This window comes from Sorex fumeus, unplaced genomic scaffold, assembly GCF_029834395.1.
Source record: "Sorex fumeus unplaced genomic scaffold, SorFum_2.1 ptg000033l, whole genome shotgun sequence".
NCBI classification, from domain to species: Eukaryota; Metazoa; Chordata; class Mammalia; order Eulipotyphla; family Soricidae; genus Sorex; species Sorex fumeus.
Window position 1 is genome coordinate 13,075,494 of NW_026606090.1, and position 20,482 is coordinate 13,095,975.

A 20,482-nucleotide genomic window follows, 5' to 3' on the forward strand; every position below is an offset into this window, starting at 1 on the left:
GATTTTTTAAGTTGGGGCCTAGGTGGCATGTTTTCTCTTTGGCATCTGCTCTAGGCCTAGAAATGGAGCGTGCATCTTCCTCGACCGATTCTCCGGCCTGCACTGTTTATCAAATAGCTTCATGTTAGTAGGCGCATGTTTATCTCTAGGAGTCTTAGCAAACTTTTCCTGGCCATGGTATGTGAAGTCAGAGCTACGGAAAGAGGTCAACTGAACTAAGATGTTCACTTCGGGATTCTAGAAACAAGCGTCATCCCCCAGGACATACTGGGCCTGAGATAAGGGCAGGAATGGATCATTAGACATCCAACTTCTAACCCCGTGAACCCGAGCCCTCTGCTGATAGAACCACACTCCCCACCCCTCTTCCCCTCACCCCCAATTCACTTTCCTAGTTACAGGGGAAAGGGGGGAAGGGGCAGACACTGGCAGGGGAAAGAACAAGGAGAACCTGTCAGTCTTGGGACAGGAATGGCATCCAAGAGAGAAATGTGCAGTGGACAGCCTGGGCTCTGGCCAGGTGGCTAGGCAGTTCCTCTTCCAATATAGTGCACTGGGGGGGGAGGGGGGGGGGAGGGAGGGACTTGGAGGAAGAAGAAAGGACACCTGAAGTGCTTGGAAACAAGCCCCTAGGTTAGCTCGCACCAGGCTCCTTTCAGAGGAGACACCTTCCGAGAAGGTTGGCGGGCCATGCCCCATGAAGTGGGTGTTTTCCTGTTTCTCCCCCCACAGGTTTTATACAGGCCCCCAAATTGACAAGGCTGTGGTAGGTGGGTGCACTCTCTGACAGGAAGTAGCAAAGTCCCATCTGAGGGGGCTCTCAGGAAAACAGGCAACCTTACCTGAGCCAGCCCTGAGGCCCTGGCACCCCACTCCTGGTCACAGGAAGGTCAGTGGGAGGCAGCCTGCTTGGAGCTGGTGATCCCAGGCATCGCCCATCTCAATGCTCCCTTCCCTCTCCAGCTCCCCATTAATGGGGGCCACAGAAACTTAATTGTTTCCATTTATTTTTGCGATGCTGGAGATGGAAACCAGGTCCTCCACAGGCAAGGCAAGCAGTGTACCACTAAACCACGTCCCTGGCCTTTCCGTCAGTCAGTAGCCAAATCTGGAAACCACCCAACTCACCAATGACACATGCACGCATTAAGAGCCTGTGCTTAGTATTACAAGAAAACTATGCAGATGAAGAAAAGGAGAGAGCCTGCCTTTGCCACCACTTGGAGCTACAGAAGGACAAATTCAGGACGATGTTACACATGTATGGTATATCTATAAAACCTACAGCAACAAAACATGCCAGGGGATGGACAGCATCAATGACCAAAACACTTTGGGTCCAGAACTAAGTTAATCAAGTGGGATGGGGAGAGGAGAAAAGGGATGGAAGAGGGGGCTAGCAGTGATGGCAAGACAGATGGAGGGTATGGGGTGGGCACATTCACATAGAGAAGCGATTTTTCTCAATTGTAAAATCAACCACTTCCTGAATTCTGTCATTTTGGGAGCTCTTCAGTTGAACCTTGCACTTTCTGCACAGAGCCTCTGCAAAGGATCTGGCGTGTCACCTGGAAAACTTGAGTTTGTCTCACTACTTGTATGTGTTCATCACATGGGTTCATGCTTCCAGAAGAGTTGGGGCACTAGAGGTTGGGGTTGACTTGAAACTCCTGTAGTGGCAGCATCTTACATGAGCAACTCACAGATCAGCCTTGGTAGCGGGCACGGAGTGGGGGTGGGGAAGAGGTAGAGATTGACTTTTAAAAATCATCTTTACCTATTTATTTCCCCAACTTTGAAAAGTTATTTCCATGATCCCAATAGAAGTTAGTAAAATTGCATTAGTGAGGGTGAAAGAAGCAAGGGCCAGTCACCAGAGCCCTGTGCCCATTTGTTGGATAAAATTGGATTGTCCTTGTTCCTCCCAAAGGGAGCTTAGGTTCATTGAGTTACTCCCCCAACAGTGCTCCTGAGGCACACCCAATTCCATCAAGCACTAATAATCCTATATTGCTTTTCTCTTTCCTTTATGACACTTGCATGGCTTAGCAATGTCCTTTTTGTGTAGACACAGGAAGACAGTTGATGTTATGTTTTTGTAATATGGCAGTTAATTGACTCCAAGTAATATTTACTTCTGGGCATCCACTGTATTTACTTAAGTCTCAGTTGACATTACTTCCTAACACACCGAAAAGCACGGTCCCGAGGAAGGGACTAGATTGGACCCAGGGCAAGCTGTAAGCTACCCTGGCATCAGAAAGGGACTAGCTAAGCACCATAAGAAGTATAATAAGAGCATGGTCATGGAAGAAACTGTCATGACCCAAAAAAGAAGTAATTGAATAAGGATCCTGCTGGGGTTAGGAAAGACTAACCTGGGCTGAGGACTGTGGTCTAGGATATATAGTGAGATGTCCCCAGGAAGATCCAACCTTTAAGCTTAATACATCTCTTACTGTGTTGATACAAAATGATTAGAAATAGAAGTAAATTCTCTATGTTGTTTAAATAGATTACTAGTTGAGGAAAGGAGAAAGCAATACACCCTCGATGGAATCCTGCCCCTGAGCGGGTCTCCTAGTAATCTGGAGTGTTGGACCCTCAGCTGAGGTTTTATCCTTGAGTTAATCTCCTGAAGGAGTCACTTTACCCGTTTGTTATGACAGTGTTCAACCCCATTTGTGTATCCCCACCCTTCATGATTTTTTTATAATTATGCTGTAAGGGGAAAAAGGGAACTAGAATATAAGGACTATGAGGACTACAGGACTAGGAGGATGAAACTATGATGACTGGGACTACAACCAAAACTATGACTATGACTGTGCTGTACTATACTGGGGAGGAGAGAGAAATAAACTGACTACCAACAAGCCTGGGGCCCTGTTTCTTCATTCCCCTGGACTATTGCCGTGGGCGGCCAAGGGAATGATTCTTGGCCACCGAACTCGAGTCCTGCACACCCCCACACTTTTCTTTGAAACCCACACCTGTTCTTGTCACAGCCCCCAGCTCTTGCACTGAGGTAGGTTTGAGTCAACTCTGCCACCCAAGCTCAGCCCTCAGCTCCAGCTGCGCTGTTATCAGGGCAGAGTCTCAAGCTGCATCCCTGAGTATTCCATTCTTTCCGGTGGGGTCTCAGCCTGGAGAAACAAGCTCCTGGATTTCTGCCAGCCACCCACATTCACGATTCCATGCACTAAAGGGGTTTGCTGGGGCCGGAAATGCTCATGCTCTTCTGCCTGCCCCCCCCGCACTCCACTCCCCCTTCATCCGCAGCAGCAGTACCTAAGGAAGAGTCAGTTCCTCTTTTCCTTAGAGGTGAGCCAGAGGTGGTTGAAGATGTATTTTATTTTCTTCAAATGATCTTTCCCAAGCAATAAATGCCAGAAGTGGTTGAAAATGTATTTTATTTTTCTTCAAATGATCTTTTCCAAGCAATAAATAGACATGTTTGACGTCTCTAAAAAATTAACAAAAAAATCAAAAAAAAAGTTCCCTAAACTATATACATCCTACAGAAGTACAAGCATATCAAATGTAGAAATGACATCACTCTGAGATGAGGCTATTTACACAGGGGCAAGTATTGCATGGCTGTCTGAGGGCCGCTTCACAGGACTCGGGGGCGCCAGGACAGAGCAGGGGCAGGGGAGAGCATCTTTCCTGGTGCGGCATCATCCATCCTTCTTGATGGACGGGAACATCAAGAACCCACACCCCACTCCCTACACCTCTCCCTTCCGAGCAGCAGTCTGGAGAGCCAGGTGGGCTGGCAGGGACATCCCACAGAGCCGTGGCAACCCCTCAGCTGAGGGTTCTGAGACAAACAGGTCCTGTGTCATAAAGGTCTAGCCTCCCACAGCAGTTCACCCCCTGAAAAGCAAGGCGGTCTCTCATCCAGAGCGGCACTGGATAATGTTTACGGGAGCTCTGAAACCTCCAGCGCCAGCCAGATATTCTGATGCAACACAGCTGGGTTATTAGTGGGGTACCAGAGGAGCCCCTCATTAATACTGTGGGCAGAGTTGCCAACTCCCCATCGAACTTTCAACTGACTAGTCCACTGGCCTCTGCCCACCTTCCCCAGCAGTTTTTTTTTCAAATGCTTCCCGAATCCCCGTACTTGCCAAACACTCTAGAATCTAGCAGGAATGAGTCCCTGAGTAGAAGGGTCTCAGGAAGGAGGGGCTGCAGCGCAGTATCCACCCAGAGCACCTCTGAGCAAAAGGCCATTGCTCTCAGGGACCCGCAGACCTCCAGGGTCCCACCAGGTCCCAAGAGGGAACTGGCAGCCTTCTTGGTTTCTGGGAGCAGATCCCACCAGTTTGTATAATCCAGAGTTGGTCACAGTGCAAGTTGGTCATACTTCCTGGCCACAGCAGTGACCCAGCAGGGTCACCTCATTCACACTCTTCCAGGTGTGAAAGAGGCTTCGAATGGGAGGATGAGCCCCCAGACCCTGCTCCAGCCAAGCCCCTGCTGTTTTATTTCTCAGAGTTTGCAAGCTTGTGTTGGTCTCAAGTACAACAACAAAATGGCTTTATAGTAGTTGTTGGACCTAGAGGAAGGAGACTTGAACTGAAGTGTGGGGGGCAGGCGAGGCCAGAAGCTGATGTGAGTTCCGACCGTCTGTTACTGTCCGTGGGGTGGGAATCTCTTCTGGGAATGCAGAGTACAGACCATTTTTTTGGCAAAAGTACACTGTGTAGAAAAGGTGAATCTGTTCTGGGTTACTTTCCACCCTCCCCCCCAAACCCTTCTTCTGGGGCACATATGCCATAGGGTCCCACAGCTTTCTTTGCTACAGAATCCACTTGACCACCTTCATCACAAAAGGTGAAGCAACTTCCAGAAATCAGGAGAAACGTGGGACCACCCAACTGCTGTCTCTTAAGAAGCCCATTGCCCAGAAACCCCACTCTGCCATGCCTTACCGAAAGTTCGGCAGTTCAGCAGATGGGAGTGGGGACAGGGAAGCCCAGGGCTCCCCCCCTCAAGAAACAGCAGGCAGGCACTGTGGCCTCGCCAGAGGCGAGCTCGGCCAAAGCAAGTTGGACGGGACCCAGTCAGCTCCAGCGCATGGGAAGAAGTGTGAGGATCTGGGTCATCTGTCCTCGGTACTGGGGAGCGGCAGTTGCCCAGGTTGGTTCTTCCATGAAGGGTGGACCTGGCTGTGCACTAGCAAAACTGTTCATTTCCACCTAGGTTCTCCAAGGGCTACAAGCAAGCGAACAACTTCTCATTTCTAGACAAGGCTCTGATTCCCTCTAATCCGCACTTTCTAACACAGCTACACAACACCACAAACAAGTAGCTTGTTCCTCTCCCCCCTCCCAACCCCCTACAACCCAACCCACAGGAAACCTCTTCCTCCTCCTCTCCCCAAAGCATCTCTCCTTTTAGAATATGGCTTTTCCCTCCAAGGATCCCCAAGGGGCACCAAGGGTGCTTGGCAGAGAAGGCCAGAATCCCAGAAAAGCCTATCCCAACCCCTCATCCCTTGGAGGTCACTGAGCCCCCAAATGTGATGTCCACTGCCCCTTCTTTATTTGAGAGGGCCTCTCCACATGGTCAGCAAGAGCCAGGAATAGGAGAAATGCAAGACTCACAGGCATCGTCCATTTCAAGTACATCCTCCCCCCTAGCTCACCCCCCCCCCCTTGAACTCAGGGGCCTGGAGAGAAAAGATGCTGCTTTGGCCATCTTCACCCAAGGTTGCTCTCCTGTCTCCTTCCCCAAGAGCCAAGCCAAGTAAGTCGCTATAGGAAAATCAGAAACTACAACCTGATTTTCCAAAAGCACCTTACATGCAACGGCCTGTATACCAGAGGACGCAGGAATCTCCGATTGATCTGGGAAGAAAAATGCTCCTGCACCATGCTAAAGGGCAGATCACGGAGAGCCAAGAGTGTGTGGCTTCATAATCTGCTTACAGACAAATCAGAAGTTTCCTGCCTTCCTCACCCTGCCCCCTGCTTCTCAGTGGCCAAAAGGGCAAGTGAATCATCCCGTCCCTACCGCTGCCCATTTCTTCGCTCCCCAGTGACCTCCACACTTGCATGCTATTAAGCTCTACCACCGGATATCAACAGAAGCAAACCCTAACCCTACAGCAAGCCACTGCAAGCCTCCTTGGGTTTAAATCCTCGGAGGGAATTCTGAACAAAATGCCTTTTATTTATTATCAAGCATAACTAACTTGGTGTGGGGGACAAAGGAAGGCCTCTGTCCCCCAAGGTGGCTACAGAACCAAAGGGAAACTCCTGGAACTCAGTGGAGAGCACCGAACCAGGAACCTGGGCATGCCTGTGGTCTTCCCTGGGTCCTTCTCCCTCCCTCCCCCGTGAATAAAATCCAGTCAGCACATTTTGCCAGGGTCCGTGGGATTCCTAACTTCAAGCCTGACTGCTTAAAAACATGAGGTAAGAAAGTCCTACGTAGAAAGTAAAAGTGCCCCCCGCACCCAACCAGGCGCTCCCCCCGCCGGGCTGCCAGCGTTATTGCTCTGGGTTGGAGTGTTCTGTAGTTTGCTTCGAGTAAGTGGTCCGCATCCTTATTGCCATGCTGGCTGGTGGGAGCGGAGAGGGCTCCCGGCCGGAGGGATAGATGGATGTGGGCAGGCGCCTGGTCATCACCCCCACCCTCGGCTCCTGCCTCGGCTCCTGCCCGCCGACAACCCCTCCCGGCCCTGGCTGCAACTCCAGGCTGGTGGGCGGGGCGGGGGTGTGGGAGGGAACGTGGCAGGTGGCTCTAGCAGCTGGGGGAGGTGGTGATGGGGCTGTGCAGGTAGGGCAGGCTGCTGGGCGCCGCGTGCACCCCCACAGAGACCGGGAAGCTGAAGACAAACTGCGATGTGGGCGTGGGAGTGGCCTTGCCACGCTCCCGCAGGGGCCCGGAGGGGCTGGCGGCCTCGGCAGCGCACGACGTGGCCAGCACCTGCGACTCGAACTGCAGCAGCTGCCCCATGAAGCTGAAGTTGGGCGAGATGATGCTGCGCCGCTGCTTGACGAACTCGAAGGCCTCCTCGAGCCGCACGCGCTGCTTCATCATCAGATAGGCCAGGCAGATGGTGGCCGAGCGCGAGATGCCCGCCTGGCAGTGCACCAGCACCCGCCCGCGGCACTCCTTCACAGCGTCTGCGGGCGACAGTGCAGCCCCGTGAGGCCTCCTGGGGCAGGGTGGGCGGCCCGAGGGGAGGGGACAGACCCTGAGGCACAGCCACTAGAGGCGCAGGGGGCTGGGAGCCATGCACCACTGCGGGGCGGGTGCAGAAATCCCACACATTCTGGATCTTCAAACCAAAGCACTAGGCTTGGAAGAACGCTCCAGCCAATCGCAGCCCCCTGGCAGAAATAAAATCCACAACCCCCCATTCCTCTGTCTTCCTCCCCAGTTCCTTTTGCGGGGATCTGGGGGGCAAACTTGGGGAAGATCAGGGGGCTATACCTGGCTCGGGCTCCCAGAACTATCCGCAGTCCCCAGGGATTCAAACAAGAGTGGCAGGTGCCAGACACAAGGCACGAGGCAAGTGTCCGACCACCTCCAGGGCTTTCTGTCCCCCTTCTCACCCTTTGCACCCACAAGCCCAAGTCGTTCTGCCTTGAAGCCAACAGTACAGGCTCCCGCCTCACCCAGTGAGCAAGACTTCCTCTGGGAACAGAGGTGAATGGGGAACACTTCGTCCCCAAGTCCCTCCCTGCGCCCCCAGCAAGCCCCAGGGTCAGCTTACCGATGTACTCGATGGCCTCCATGAACCAGGAGCTTATGTCAGCCTTGTGGTTGTCCTCCACAGGGATGCATTTGTACTGGTAGTGTCCTTCAAAGTGGTTGGGGCAGTCGGACGAGACGTTCAACAAGGCCGTGATGCCCAGGGCGTCCAGCATGTCCCTACGGGCCGCATGGTAGGCGCTGCCAAGGTAGAGGAAGGGGAGGATCTCCACAGGACCCCCCTGCAGTGAGAAGGGAAACAAAGGACCCCCGCCCCGACAGCATGAGCAGGGGCCGGAGACGGGACCCGAATTCCATCCCAGCACCCATCCGGGCCCTGAGCACCACCAGGAGAGATTTCAGAACACAGAGTCAGGAGGAGCACTGACGGCTATTGGGCCCCAAATCAAAAAAATTTATAAAAACTGGGTGTGACCCAAAAGAAGAGAGAAAGAGGGAATGTATCTGCCACAGAGGCAGTGGGTGGAAAGGGGTAGGGGTGGTGGGAGGGACACTGGGAACACTGATGGTAGAGAACAGGTACTGGTGGAGGGATGGGCACTCAAACGTTATTTGATTGAAACATAATCACAAAAATATAAGTCTTTAACTGTTTCTCACAGTGATTCATTAAAATAAAATACATATATATGTATATATATGTAAAGGGAAACTGGTGGATTCTTTTAAAACTGTAAATGCTTTGAATAATAGGATACCTTTTAAAATGCTCTATGTGGGGATGGAGAGACAATATAGTGGTAGAGCATTTGCAGTGCATGTCCTTGGTCCTGGTTCAATCCCGAGCCTGGGGTGCATAAAGTGAGGAGGAAGCCCAAAACCAGGAGTAGCCCCCAAACCAAACCAAACTATACCAAACCAAACCAAACCAAACCAAAGACTATCTATGTGTGGCCTCTTCTAAACACTTTTGAGAAGTATGATTTTAATTTAAAAAATTATGCATGCTCATTCAAAAAAAAAAAAAGAGGGGGGTGGACAGCAGCGATAGTCTGAATGGAGGCCTGGGGCCTCCCCTTCCCAGCAGGGCGTTCTCTCAGCTGCCTGTCTGCATGCAAGGAACCCCAGGGCCAATCACAACCGTCCACTGGAGTCTGGAAAGTGAATGATAACAGCAGGAAGGCGAAGGCATGCAACCCAGGGAGCCGTCCACTGGGGGCCCTGGGTTCCCTGTTTCCCTTGGCAACACTACATTCAGTCTGTGCCTTTCCCAAGCAGAACACGGGCCCGCCCACCTGGTCATGCAGAGGGGTCCCGCAGGGGCCACAGCCCAGGTCCAGAGGCTCCGCAGTGCTGGGGGGCGCCGCGGGGGCGATGGCTGCCAGGGCCTTGGTTTTGGAACAGAACTCTGGATATTCAGAGGAAAACCTCTCGTAGCCACCTGTAAAGGAGAGAAAATTCCAGTTACTGGGGTGGCTAGGCTGCAAGCAGCCCTTTAGAACTCAAATCGCGGCTCCTGGCTAAGGAGAGCGGTGGGGAAGCTGGCGGCGGCCACGGCCGCTGGGTGGCGCTGTGGGCCAGTGAGAAAGCTCCCGGGAGCTGGAAGGCTTTTGGAAAGCAAGCTGGAGGATTTCAATTTGTGATGCAGATACACAAAGAAGGATGCGCGGCGTGGGGGAGGAGAAGTGGGGCTGGGGTGGGGGGATGGGTGGGAGGTGTTGACGTTAAGGACTTCCTACAGCTCTGCACTGAGATGGCAACGTTCGTTAAGGAGTGGCCAGTGCGTTTCCAGGAGCGCGGAGATGCCAGCTTTCCCTCCACACCAGGCCTGTCTGTGGACAGGCGCGACACCACTGAAGCAAAGAAACACAATTGCTCAGGCCTGGGGCTCGGGATGGAGGCCGCGGAACAGATGCCAACCCCGCGGTCTCCGGAACAGCTGTGCTGTCCGCACGGGGCCAGAACGAGAGGAAATGGGCTTCAAACTCAATAAATCCCTTTGGGCTACAAACGGTTTTGGGGCACGGGAGGATTTCCTGACCTGAGCGTTTGTTAAGCCCTGGAATGGTTTTATCTGGGATCCTCTTCCGGGGAAAGGAACCTTTTAAGTAAAACAAGACAAAGGGGCCAACTTACTTGGAATCCGGTGAGTGCCAAGGTGAGGGAGTGCACAGGAGAGAGGAGGGGGGACAGCCTGTACCTCGGTTTTCTTAAGATCTCTGGCACTTGGCGTTGAGGCTATTCACTACCGTCCTGTCAGTTATCTGGCCCTGCTTGCATTTTTATTGAGCAGATAAAAAACTGGCTCCCAAATTCCTTCCTTCCTATGCCTCAGCATCACGAACTCACCCAGCCCCCCGTCACGCTTGAATTTTTATAAGCCTGAGGCACGGTGCCCATGCAATTCATATGCAGACATGTGACGATGATCAAGCACCCAGCCCCGAAGCCCAGTCCCAGAAATGCCTGCTTCAGAGATGAAGAACATCAGAACGCTTGTGGAGGACCTGGGCTGGGTTTTTTTTTTTTCTCTGACTCAAGCATAGGCAAGGACATGGCTCTGATCATGGGCCCTCGGTCCTGCGAAGGCACAATGACCAGCCCCCAGGAATGGAAACCCTGCAAGAGGGGTGCATGAACCAGTTTCTGCTTCACTGCTGGCCACCTCCTGGCTAGGGCACCCACCACCCTCCCATCATCACCCCCGCCTAATCTCCTGGGCCAACATGTCACCCTGCAAGCAGTGACTATGGAGGGTAGAGAAGGCATCTGCAAGTGTCCTTCGCTCCGGCTCCCCACTAGGGGATCCACAGTCAGTGCTCCCCGCTTTGGAGTAGTAGGGAAGGGAATGGATCACTCAATGTCAGTGGACTGCGGGACCCTCACATTGATGACTGCGGTTAGTCAAGCACATTTCCCCCAAGGAGATGGAAAGCCTGCAAGTGCCTGGCAAAGACTGAGCAGCTTGAAAAGCATGTCACCTTCGAGTGAAAGTGGGGACACTGGAGGGCTAAGTCCACACTGGGCATCCAAGTCACAGAGGAGCAACCTGGACCGGTGAACCGGCCTCGGTGTGTCTGAAAATGGGCTTCCTGCTACAAACTGATGGGTGCGCCAGACCCATCAATGCTCCAGAATAAGCTTGGCATTTGCAGCCAGACTCAGGTCTAGGCTGAATGCAAACTCAGTCACCGGTCACTGTGCAGCTCAGGGCTCCTCCTGAACCTCTCAGAGCCTCCTCTTCTTCCTTAAAGAAGAAGGAAGACCCATTGCCCGGACTACCTCAGGGCCTGACCTGAACCAAATAACTAAAGCTTCTTTGAGGGAAAGGTGGGGAGGAAACAAGGAACCTACAGGGCCTCCATCCCTGCTGGCAACTTCCCATTCGGAGCCCAAACTTCCTCCCCCTGCTCTCCCTTCCCTCTAGGCCGCCCACTCCTTTCCAGGGTCAGACTTCCAGAGGCTTCCTTGGAGCACAGTGGGGACTCCCAGTGGTTGGGGCAGAATGGGGCACTTAGTCCCCTCCCCCAGGGGCTTACTCACAATAGGATGGGGGTGGGGTGGGGCAGCAGAGCACAAAAGCCCCAACTGAGAAGTCAATTGTCTGTCTGACCATCCGCTGGTCTGAGGGCTCATTATTGAACAAAGCTGAAAGGAACTGGGTACAGAGGCAGCTCGAAACGCACCCATAACCAGGCCTACTCTGCTTAGTGCCTGAAGATGGAGTGGGAGAACCGCCCTCCCCCAGGTCACACCCCAGTCATCGGGAGCATGGGAGGGAGGAGGGAGGGCACCCAGAGAGTCCCCAAGGAGAGCAAACACACCTCCAGAGCAGAGTCCTGGAGGAAGTGAGGACTCAGACCAACTAGACACAAGAGGAAACTGGGGTGCAGGGCTGATCCCATGGAAGGACAGGGACAGCACTGAGCCCAGGGTCCTCAAATCCAGACCACAGGAGTGGCCACTCCCTCCCGGGCCAGGTAAACCTGGGTTCTCAAGGGGCTTGTCTGGAGTCTGGAGACCATCAGGGTACCAGAGCACCAGTCCACTCAGAAAACTCTCCGGGGCTCCTGTCTGAAGCTGCAGCTACTTTGGTGCTCAATGTGGGTTATTAAGAGCCAACTAGCCTTGAGGGTGGAAGGTCATGGGTCACGCCTGGCAGTGCTCAGGGCGGATGCCTTTATCTCTGTGTCAGAGATCACTGCTGGGGGTCAGTATGAGCTACAGGGATCAAACAAGGGCCAGTCATGTGCAAGGCCCTTTAATCCCCATGTTATCTATCTAGTCCATTTCGTTTGTTTAATGATATACAAGTGCAGAAAAACTACCGTAATGGGGTTTGAGGGGCGGAGCAATAGTACAGCAGGTAGGGCATTTGCTTTGCACGCGGCTGATCAGGGTTCGATTCCCAGCATCCCATATGGTTCCCCTGAGCACCACCAGGAATAATTCCTGAGTGCAGAGACAGGAGTTACCACTGTGCATTGGCAGGTGTGACCCAAAAAGAAAAAAAAGGGGGGGATTGATTTCATGGTGTATCTGTTCCCCTATATTGGGTCATGAAAATGACAATGTACTACTGGGGGGGTCCGGGAGGACAGCAGAGAAAAGACTGCTGTCCTAGATATTTTTCCCATGCCTCACCCTACCTCACCCCACAGTGGTGCAGGAAACCACAGCCCGGAGCTCTCCCTTAACCTCTCTGGGTCCTCTCAGAAAAGCGAGATTTTTTTTTTAATAGAAAACCCGAATCAGGTATTCATTCCCTGTGCTTGGCTGCAGCGGCTGGTTCTCTCCAGAGCTGGCTGCAGGTGAGGTGCAGGAGAAGCAGGGGCCAGCTGTGGGAACTGGAGCAGGGGGTATCGCTCTAATCTGGGAGGGGCCGGGATTTCAGGCATTTCCTCTCTAAACTCAACATCCAGGAACCCAATGCCTGAGATCCACTTAGCTGCACAATTTACAAACTTTGGGCCTCTTTCCTAACAGACAGGCCAACGAACGTTAGCCTGTTTCTCTCCTTCCAGGTCCGTATAATTCCGGAAAAGACATGGTGACAATTCTGACCTGTTTTTTGCCATGTCCTTTTACTGAGGGATGTAATTTATATCCTTAAAACTCCCTTTACCTTATCGCAATTTTTTGAAGTGCTCTTCTTACTTTTCTACATGTCCTTCTTAGTCATTCTTATTAACTTAGGTGTCCGTGGGGTTCACCATGGCACGCTCAGATGTTGCCCCTAGCTTGGTGCTCAGGGATCACAGTTTGGTGGTGATGCAGGGGATCCAAGCCAAGTCTCCCGCGCACAAGAAGCATACCCTCCAGCCCAGAATCTCCAGCCCCTCATCTGAATTTTTTTTGTTTTATTCCCCTTTCTCTTTGCTGCAGATGTCTGGGGGGAGGGCGGGTCATACACATTTTGAATGCAGTTTCTCGTAGAGATCAAACACGTGATTGTGAGTCTGACTTATTGAGACACTTGGGGAATTATAACTGCAGTGCCGGGAACTACATGGGGTGGAGCCTGGCCTTACCCACGAGGCCTCCTGCACGAAAAGCAGGAAAGTTACCACCCTGGCCCCTTACCTTCATTTCTCAACTGGCACTAGAGGACAGAAAGGAACAGAGAGTCATTTTCAGGGGCCGGAAAGAGTACAGGGATCAGGCATTTGCCTTGTCAGGGTCGACTGCAGTTTGATCCCTCGGAACACATATGTTCCCCGTGCACTGCCAGGCGTGATCCCTGAGTAGACAGAGGAGTAAACCCTGAGCTCTGAGACCACCTGAGGGTGTGGTCCAAAAACCTACACTCCGATTTACGCATCTGTCTCCGCACTTGCACCCTCAGGAGTGTGGGAGGCTTGAGATCTCGGTCTCTTAAAACAGTTCTCAACACAAGGTAGGGCTGCCCAGGCAGAAAGCCTGGGGAGGAGGATCACTTGAAGGTCATTTGAAGGTCACTTGGCTCTATATATTTTCATTATTCTGGGTGCCGATTTGGCCAGCACCCCTGTAAATGCAGAGGAATATTTAATATAGACCTAAGTGGGCTTGTGTTGGGGACTCCAGGCTCAGACCTGTGGGTCATGGGTCAGCAGGCCACCACCCCAGGCCAGGCTGGGGCAGGATCTGTCTGCAGGCCCCTCCCCCACCACCATCATTCTTCTGGCCCCAGGGCTGGCTTCTGTGGGAAGACGAAATTCTCTTCAGCTCAAGCTTCCTCTGTTAGGAGACACTGCCTTTGAGAAAGGAAACTGGCTCTCCAGTTTCAGAGGGTCTGATTTATTCAAAGGAATAGCTTGGTTCTTTCAAAGCCCACCTTCCCTCCTCCCCATTCCCTCCCTCCAAGGACCCAGGACAAGCTCACAGGAGCTGGGATGGGCGCCACATAACCAGGCTGTCACTCTCAATAGACACCTTTAGCTTTGTCCTGAGCTCCTTACGCTCATTGGGAAACATCCCAATTTAACTGGTGCAAAGAATAGTGACCTTTGGTTTCATCCACTATCATTCTTTAGCAAATTCTATCAGGGATTAGACATGATCTTGAAGGTCTACCATGTTTTATAATTGAATCCTGGGTTGTGTGGGCATGTATATTACACATCTGTCTTTTCGAGGGGAAAACAAGGTTCCCTTGGCATGGGAGAGGCAGGTAACCTCAGAGCTATTCTGCCTGGTACAACTGGCCCTGAGGGAACTAGGAGAGACCAATGGGGACAGAAACAAATAGTTTAGGGTAGCCTAGACTGCTAGCTAAGCACCCCTTCTTTCCCCCACAATTCATTATTGCCTAGGGACTCTCTTTTACATTTTTGGTTTTAGGAGCACACCTTTTTGGTGGTGCTCAGGATTTCCTCTTGCTTCTATGCCCCAGGGTCGCTCCAGGCAGTGCTTGGGCCCCAGATGCCCAACCCCGTTACTGCCTCCAGCCCCACCGGGCATCTGTCTCCTACAGAAAGTGTAATGTAATGGTCAAATATGTGGTGAGGTCCAGATACAGAGGCACTCAAATTTCTCCTGGAGGAAGATTCCAGCCAGAATATTGAGCCTCCCAATTTCTGCAGACGGCTCCAAGAAAACTTTTATATTAGAACTTGAATAGGAACTAGGGAAGGCACTTGAGCTGAGGTCAAATTTGGACAGAAAAGGAAGACAGAATGTTTTTCTGCCTGAACTCATCTGCATAACAGAGGAATATCTTACACAGGGAAAGGGGCAGAGATAATACAACATCCTAGGGCTCCTGCTTTGCAGGTGACCAGCCGAGATTCACTCTCTAGCACCCCATATGCAACCCAAGTCCCACCAGGAGTGATGTAAGTGCAGAGCCAGGAATAGCCCTGAGCATCACTGGGGGGGAGGGGGAGCTCCCCCGCAGAGACCAAAAAAAAAAAAAGAAAAAAGACTAGAGGGAGAAGGCAAAGAAAGCCTTCTATTAAAGTTTTTAAAATGCTCTTTATCTTTTGTTATGAACAGGAAAGTCTTAAGTCCTCTGCAAGGATTTATGATGCAGAAAGATATTTCAAAGGAGATGTTGACTATAATAAAATCGAAAAAGCTGAAATTTCGAAATTCCTTGAAAATAACTTATAGGATTTAAATTAAGCTTTAAAAAGGAAGTCGGGGGGTAGATTCCAATGGTAACATTTCACTAGCAAAAAGATCCAACAAATGTAGTTAGTAATTTTGGTTTCACATTTAGGAAAGTTCACTTAAGTGAGGATGAGACACGCACTCGTGGGCAAGGCACTTCCATTGATCCCCAGCATCCCACATGGCCCCAGTTAGCACCAGGAGCCATGCCTGCATATGGAGCCAGGAGCAACCCCGAGTATGGCCCAAAAACAAACCAAAAAAAAAAAATCAATAGCTAGCTGAAGGCCAGTTGGCTTTTTCTTTCTTTAACTTTTCTCTCTGCTATGAATAAGAGATTCTGTTACCCCCACCCCCCAAAATGGCATAAAATGTGAAAAACGAATTTTCAAATGTGACTGGGAGAAGCAGTTAGCTGTCTTGGCCAGGAAGAATAAACTTCAGAAAGTGCCCTGCTGTCTGTCTTACTGTGCCTGCAAAGAGAGCACACACTGAGAACGGGTCTCCCAGGGGCGAGCGTTGAGGGCTGTGCTCTATAGCCACCATCCGAGGAGAAAAGAACATACAAGACCCATTGGCAGCAGTGAAATGGAAGAACAGGTCCACTGCCACACAGCCGCCCCATCGCACAGGACTCAAGATCAGCTAAGGGGGCAGTTCTTTCCTGGCTGCCTCTAGTTCTCTTGGGGTCCCTTTTCCCCAGAGTGCTCACCCTCGAATCCATGCTCACTCTCCTCTGGGGGGTCAAGGCACTGCATCTTCCCACTATGGTGTAGGGAAACACCCTGCTCTAAAAACCGCCCGTGCTTAGAGAGAAAATAAGCTGGGCTTTCCTGAGTATGACCCAATTAGCTTCAGAAACATTTGCTCAGCTCTGGAGCCCCTCAGAAAAAGCCCTCCACAACGTGCTCTGCCCATTTCGGGCAAGCTGCTCCCGGGCTTGCTTGTGAAGCCTCCCCAAGGTACTCCCTGGGCCCGGTTCCTAAGAAATGATCCCCAGAAATGACCCACCGCCAGCGCTGGCTTCTGCTCTCCAGCTGCTCTAGCTCCCTGGGTGCCCACTTGCAGGTGCCAAGGGTCCAGCTCCTGCCCATTTCGCCCATCCCCACCGGGCACCATGGCAGATCAGAGACTGCAAAACTGAATCTCCGGAGCAAACAGTCCTAAAAACACTATTTTTCCCATGGACCAGACTGGGGTGGGGGGCGGGGGGGGGGGGGGCGGCAGCAGGAATGTCGTCTGGCCCAGAAGCCCCATCCCCCATGCATCCCTCCAGTCTGGCTCTAGGAATTGATCAGCCTCCGGTTGTCCCAGCGGATTTCGGGGCGGGGTGGGGAGGGGAGGGGGCAGCAGGGAGGCGCCGAAAGCCCTGAGCAGGAAACTGTAAAACTCTGCCTGCCCTCTGGGAGACCAGGGGCGAAGCGTCTGCGCGCCCGGAAGCCCCAGGTCCCCAGCTGCCGCTCGAGGGCGGGCCCCTCCGGATTTCTTCCAGGAAGAAAAACACAAACACAACAAAACGAAGCCAGACTCCACGTGGGTCTGCTCGCCTTCCAGCAAGGCTCCCTCGAGCCGGGGACTCCCGAAGAAGGCTTAGCGCTTGGGCTCTACTCCGAAGGCGCAGCTCGGGTCACCAGAGGGGACTTTATTCCAAAAAAAGGTCTCTCTCGCTTGCCAGCAAAGATTGGGGGCTCGACAGCAACCAATACTCCCCCGCCCTCCGCAGCCCGTCTAAGCGGACCCTGCCCCCGGGGAATGCGCTGGCTGTGCGCCCACCGCGACTCCCCAGCAGGGTTCGGGCGCGCTGGGCAGGTGAAGCTGGGGGGCTCCCACCGCACCCGAGCGTACCCCACCCGGCGTCTGCTTCTTCTGGGCCCAAGTCCCTTCCAGGCGTTTTCTCCTCGGGGAGTTTTGGAGGGGGAGAGCGCTGGAGTGGAGGTGCTTTAAAAGGCAGCTCCCCCGAGAGAATGAAAAATCAGCAATATCGCTAGTTCAGCCCAAGGTCGAGCAGCAGCATTTCCCCAGCAGCTGACAGGTCAAATGGCCAGGAAACAACTGCGGAGAACAAAGCCCCCCGCTGTTCAGCAGCCGCAAACCCGGCCGCTCCGCAGCGGGGCAAGTTGGCTGGGCGGTGGGGAGACGTGTCAGACCTCTTCCCACTTTCCGATCCCCGCCCCTCCCCATCCCATATAGCCCTTTGGGGGAGACCAGGTCCAGAACGTAGAGGGAAGGAGGAAGGGCGTAAGAGGGGTGGGGGTCTCCCGCGCTAGGAGCGGCTCTTTGAAGCCAGGTCTGAAATGACTCCGGGTGGCAGGCGAGGGGCCGACCTCCGTGAAAGAATGCGTGGAATGCGGCGGCGGGAAGAAGGGGTGCGGCGCCGCAGGGGGCGTCCCCACCGCACGCGCCCTGAGCACTCGCCCACAGCCCAGGGCTGCCAGGGCCCAGGCGCGACACAGGCGGGCAGGTGCAGCATACGCGCTTTGGACTAGCACCCGGTCCACCTCTCCGGGGTGCTGGTCCTCTAGATTGGACAGGATCTCCCCGTCCTCGAAGAAGAGGTTCGCCGGGGCTCCGGCTCCGTTAAACCGAGCAAGCGCCACCACGAGATCTTAGGGAACCCTGTTCCAACAAAAGGGTCGGACTTTTCCGTTTATGAACTGACAAGGCACGCATCGCGCCTGGCGTTCCCCATATCCCTCCTCCCGCTCGCCGGGCCGGGGTCGAGCCCGAAGCAAGACGAGTGGACCATCTTCCAGGAAGGGCTCCGAGTTGGGACGGCGGGAGCCAATATACGGATCACTGCATTTACCCGGCGGGAACGATCCCAGCTCGGTGCCCGGTTTCCCTCCCCCTAAACCCTTGCGGGGATGTGCCGAGTGGGACACGCCGTAGGGCAGAGCACGCCAAGCCAACAGGCCCACCCAGTCCCCACTCGCGTTCTGTAATGTTTGGGAGCACTTCTCCAGACTCGGGGGTGGGCCATGCAGAAGAGTCTCTCGGTCTCCAAGGCCAGACCGTTGGAGAATGTAAACAAATGCAGAAGAGCCAGGGAGGGTGTAGAATCGCAGGTGACCGGAGCAACGCACCCTTCTTCACCGTCTCGGAAGGCTCCAGGCGGGACTGGCACTTGGACGCAAATGCGCAAAGCCCGTGCCAACCCATGCACACCAACACTTTGCACAAAGGGAGCGCGGGCTGGGGGGTGGGGGGGAAATGGGTCGCTGCACCCACGAATATCGCGGACTTCATCCCCTACCCTCTAAGGCGCAGGACGCCAAGTGCGGCTCCATCCACCAACCCTTCTCCCGCTTGCTCCCGGGCGCCCGCGTTTACCTTTGAGCAGACAGATGTCTGTGCGCTCGGCGTTTCGGCGCAGCGCCTGCACCACCAGCGACACGGTGCTGTCCTCGCGGAGGCTCTCGGCGCGCGGGCTGCGCTCGTCGTAGACGATAACGGCCGAGTAGAGGCCAGAGCGCAGGCGGGCGCGCACCTCCTCCTCGGCCGGCAGGATCTGCTCCAGGCTCACCGAGCCCTTGGCCCGCCGCCGCACGATGGTGTTGCAGCGCACGTTGACCGAGCCTCGGATGTAGCCCGCGCTGTGCGCCAGGAACGGTCTGCAGTCCAGCAGCAGGCACTTGCCGCCGCTTAGCAGCCCCAGAGCGCCGTGGCTACCGCTGCCGCCCGCGCCGCCGCCGTTCTCCTCCCGGTTCATCAGCCTTTTGAGCACGCTGCAGTCCATCTCCCGCAGTTCCTCCACCGTCACCATGATCGCCGGGGACCGCGGCTGCCGGGCAGGCGACGAGACGAAGGATGACCCGGGCCAGCTACCGAAAAGGGGCTGGTGCGGGCGCGCGAGCTGTAGTAGCCACAAACTTGGCCCCCGGGAGCTCCCCGGGGCCCAGCTCCGCTCCCGAGTTCCCTGCCTCCCGCAGGCGCGCGGTTACATAGCAGCCGGGGCGGCCTGGAGCCGCGCTGCGCGGAGCCGAGCTAGCGGCGGCGGGGAGCGTGTGGACGGGCGAGGCGTCCCTCCGGGGGTGGCCGCTATTGGATCTCGCCCGTGGAGCGGCTCCAGCCGTCGCCGCCGCCGGCGCTGCCGCTGCGGCCGCCTTTCCACCCCCAACCCACAGCCGGAGCTCCGCTCGCTGGCCCAGCCAGTTTCCTGCTCCGTTTCTAGGTTTATTAATGCTGCTGCGCGGTACCCCGGGAGGGGGCAGAGGCATTACTACCCCGAGGCCCCGCCCCCACGCCCCGCCCCGCCGGCCCCTCCGCGCGCGCCGCTGCGGGCGCCTGAATGGAGTGTCGGCCGCTCGCGCCCGGTCACGGGACCGCGACGTCACAAAGAGCGGAGTAAACAGGGCGCGCGGCGCGCGGCGCCAGGCCCATTCATAAAACCGGGACCTGGAGAGGAAGAGGGAGGCGGCCTCCGACCGCCGGGCGGGCCGCCGCGGCCGCACTTTTGTGAATGGAGCGCGCAGCCGCCGGGGCTCCCCGCGCTCGGCCTTCCGGACACGCGGGCCAGAGTCCCCCCGCGGCGCGGCGGCGGCGGCGGCGTCCCCGGGACAAACAACCAAAAACGGTAGCCCAGAAGTGTCCCCGACCCAGACCAGGGCTCGTCTCGTCGTTTGACCTCGGTGCTTTCCTCCGGGACAGTGGCCCACGTCTTCGCAGTGACCGACGCGGAGATGGGGACTGGGGCCCGCGGCCCGCCCGCAGCGCCGGGACCGCGCCTCCCCCCGGGGCTTACCCAGTGCCCACGGCCCGGACTGGTACCGTTTGGGTGCTTTTCGTTGGTTTTCAAAGGCGACTCCGCGTCCGTTAATTTTCTGCATTAACGTGATCGATTTTTCACCTTATACCATTGAAGCGGCTTTATAGCTTCCCGAGGAACTCGGCCAACCCGGATTTAGCAGATGAAAGAGAGAGCCCTCCCCCCACCCCCAGCCGAGTGAGAGAAGTAGGTGTAGGGGGTGTTAAGCTTCTACCACCCAGTGAGAGCATGTTGTTCCCGCGGAGGAAGACGGGTGCCACCCAGACCACGCTTCCTAAAGATGTTTGTTTAACCCGGGTGTTGGGGGCGGGGGAGACTTTGCCAGCTTGAGAGAGGGAAGTCCTCACCCCACCTCGCACACGTGTGAATTGTCTTCTCAGGAAATGACTCTTGAGGGTCCACGTTTGGTGCAAAGTGCAGGCCGGAGAAACTGACACGTAGGGCAGGATT

The 20,482-nt window shown here is 54.7% G+C and overlaps 1 protein-coding gene across 1 annotated transcript; it reads right to left on the bottom strand.

The window, feature by feature from the left end:
* Positions 1–6,110: 6,110 nt before the first annotated feature.
* DUSP4 (dual specificity phosphatase 4) lies at positions 6,111–19,437 on the bottom strand. The gene is made up of 4 exons (XM_056116756.1): positions 18,598–19,437; positions 8,970–9,115; positions 7,736–7,955; positions 6,111–7,142 (listed from the first exon to the last, which is right to left on the bottom strand). Exons 1-4 carry the CDS (start codon positions 19,028–19,030, stop codon positions 6,757–6,759), a joined length of 1,185 nt encoding a protein of 394 aa, XP_055972731.1. The 5' UTR covers positions 19,031–19,437; the 3' UTR covers positions 6,111–6,756.
* Positions 19,438–20,482: the final 1,045 nt, after the last annotated feature.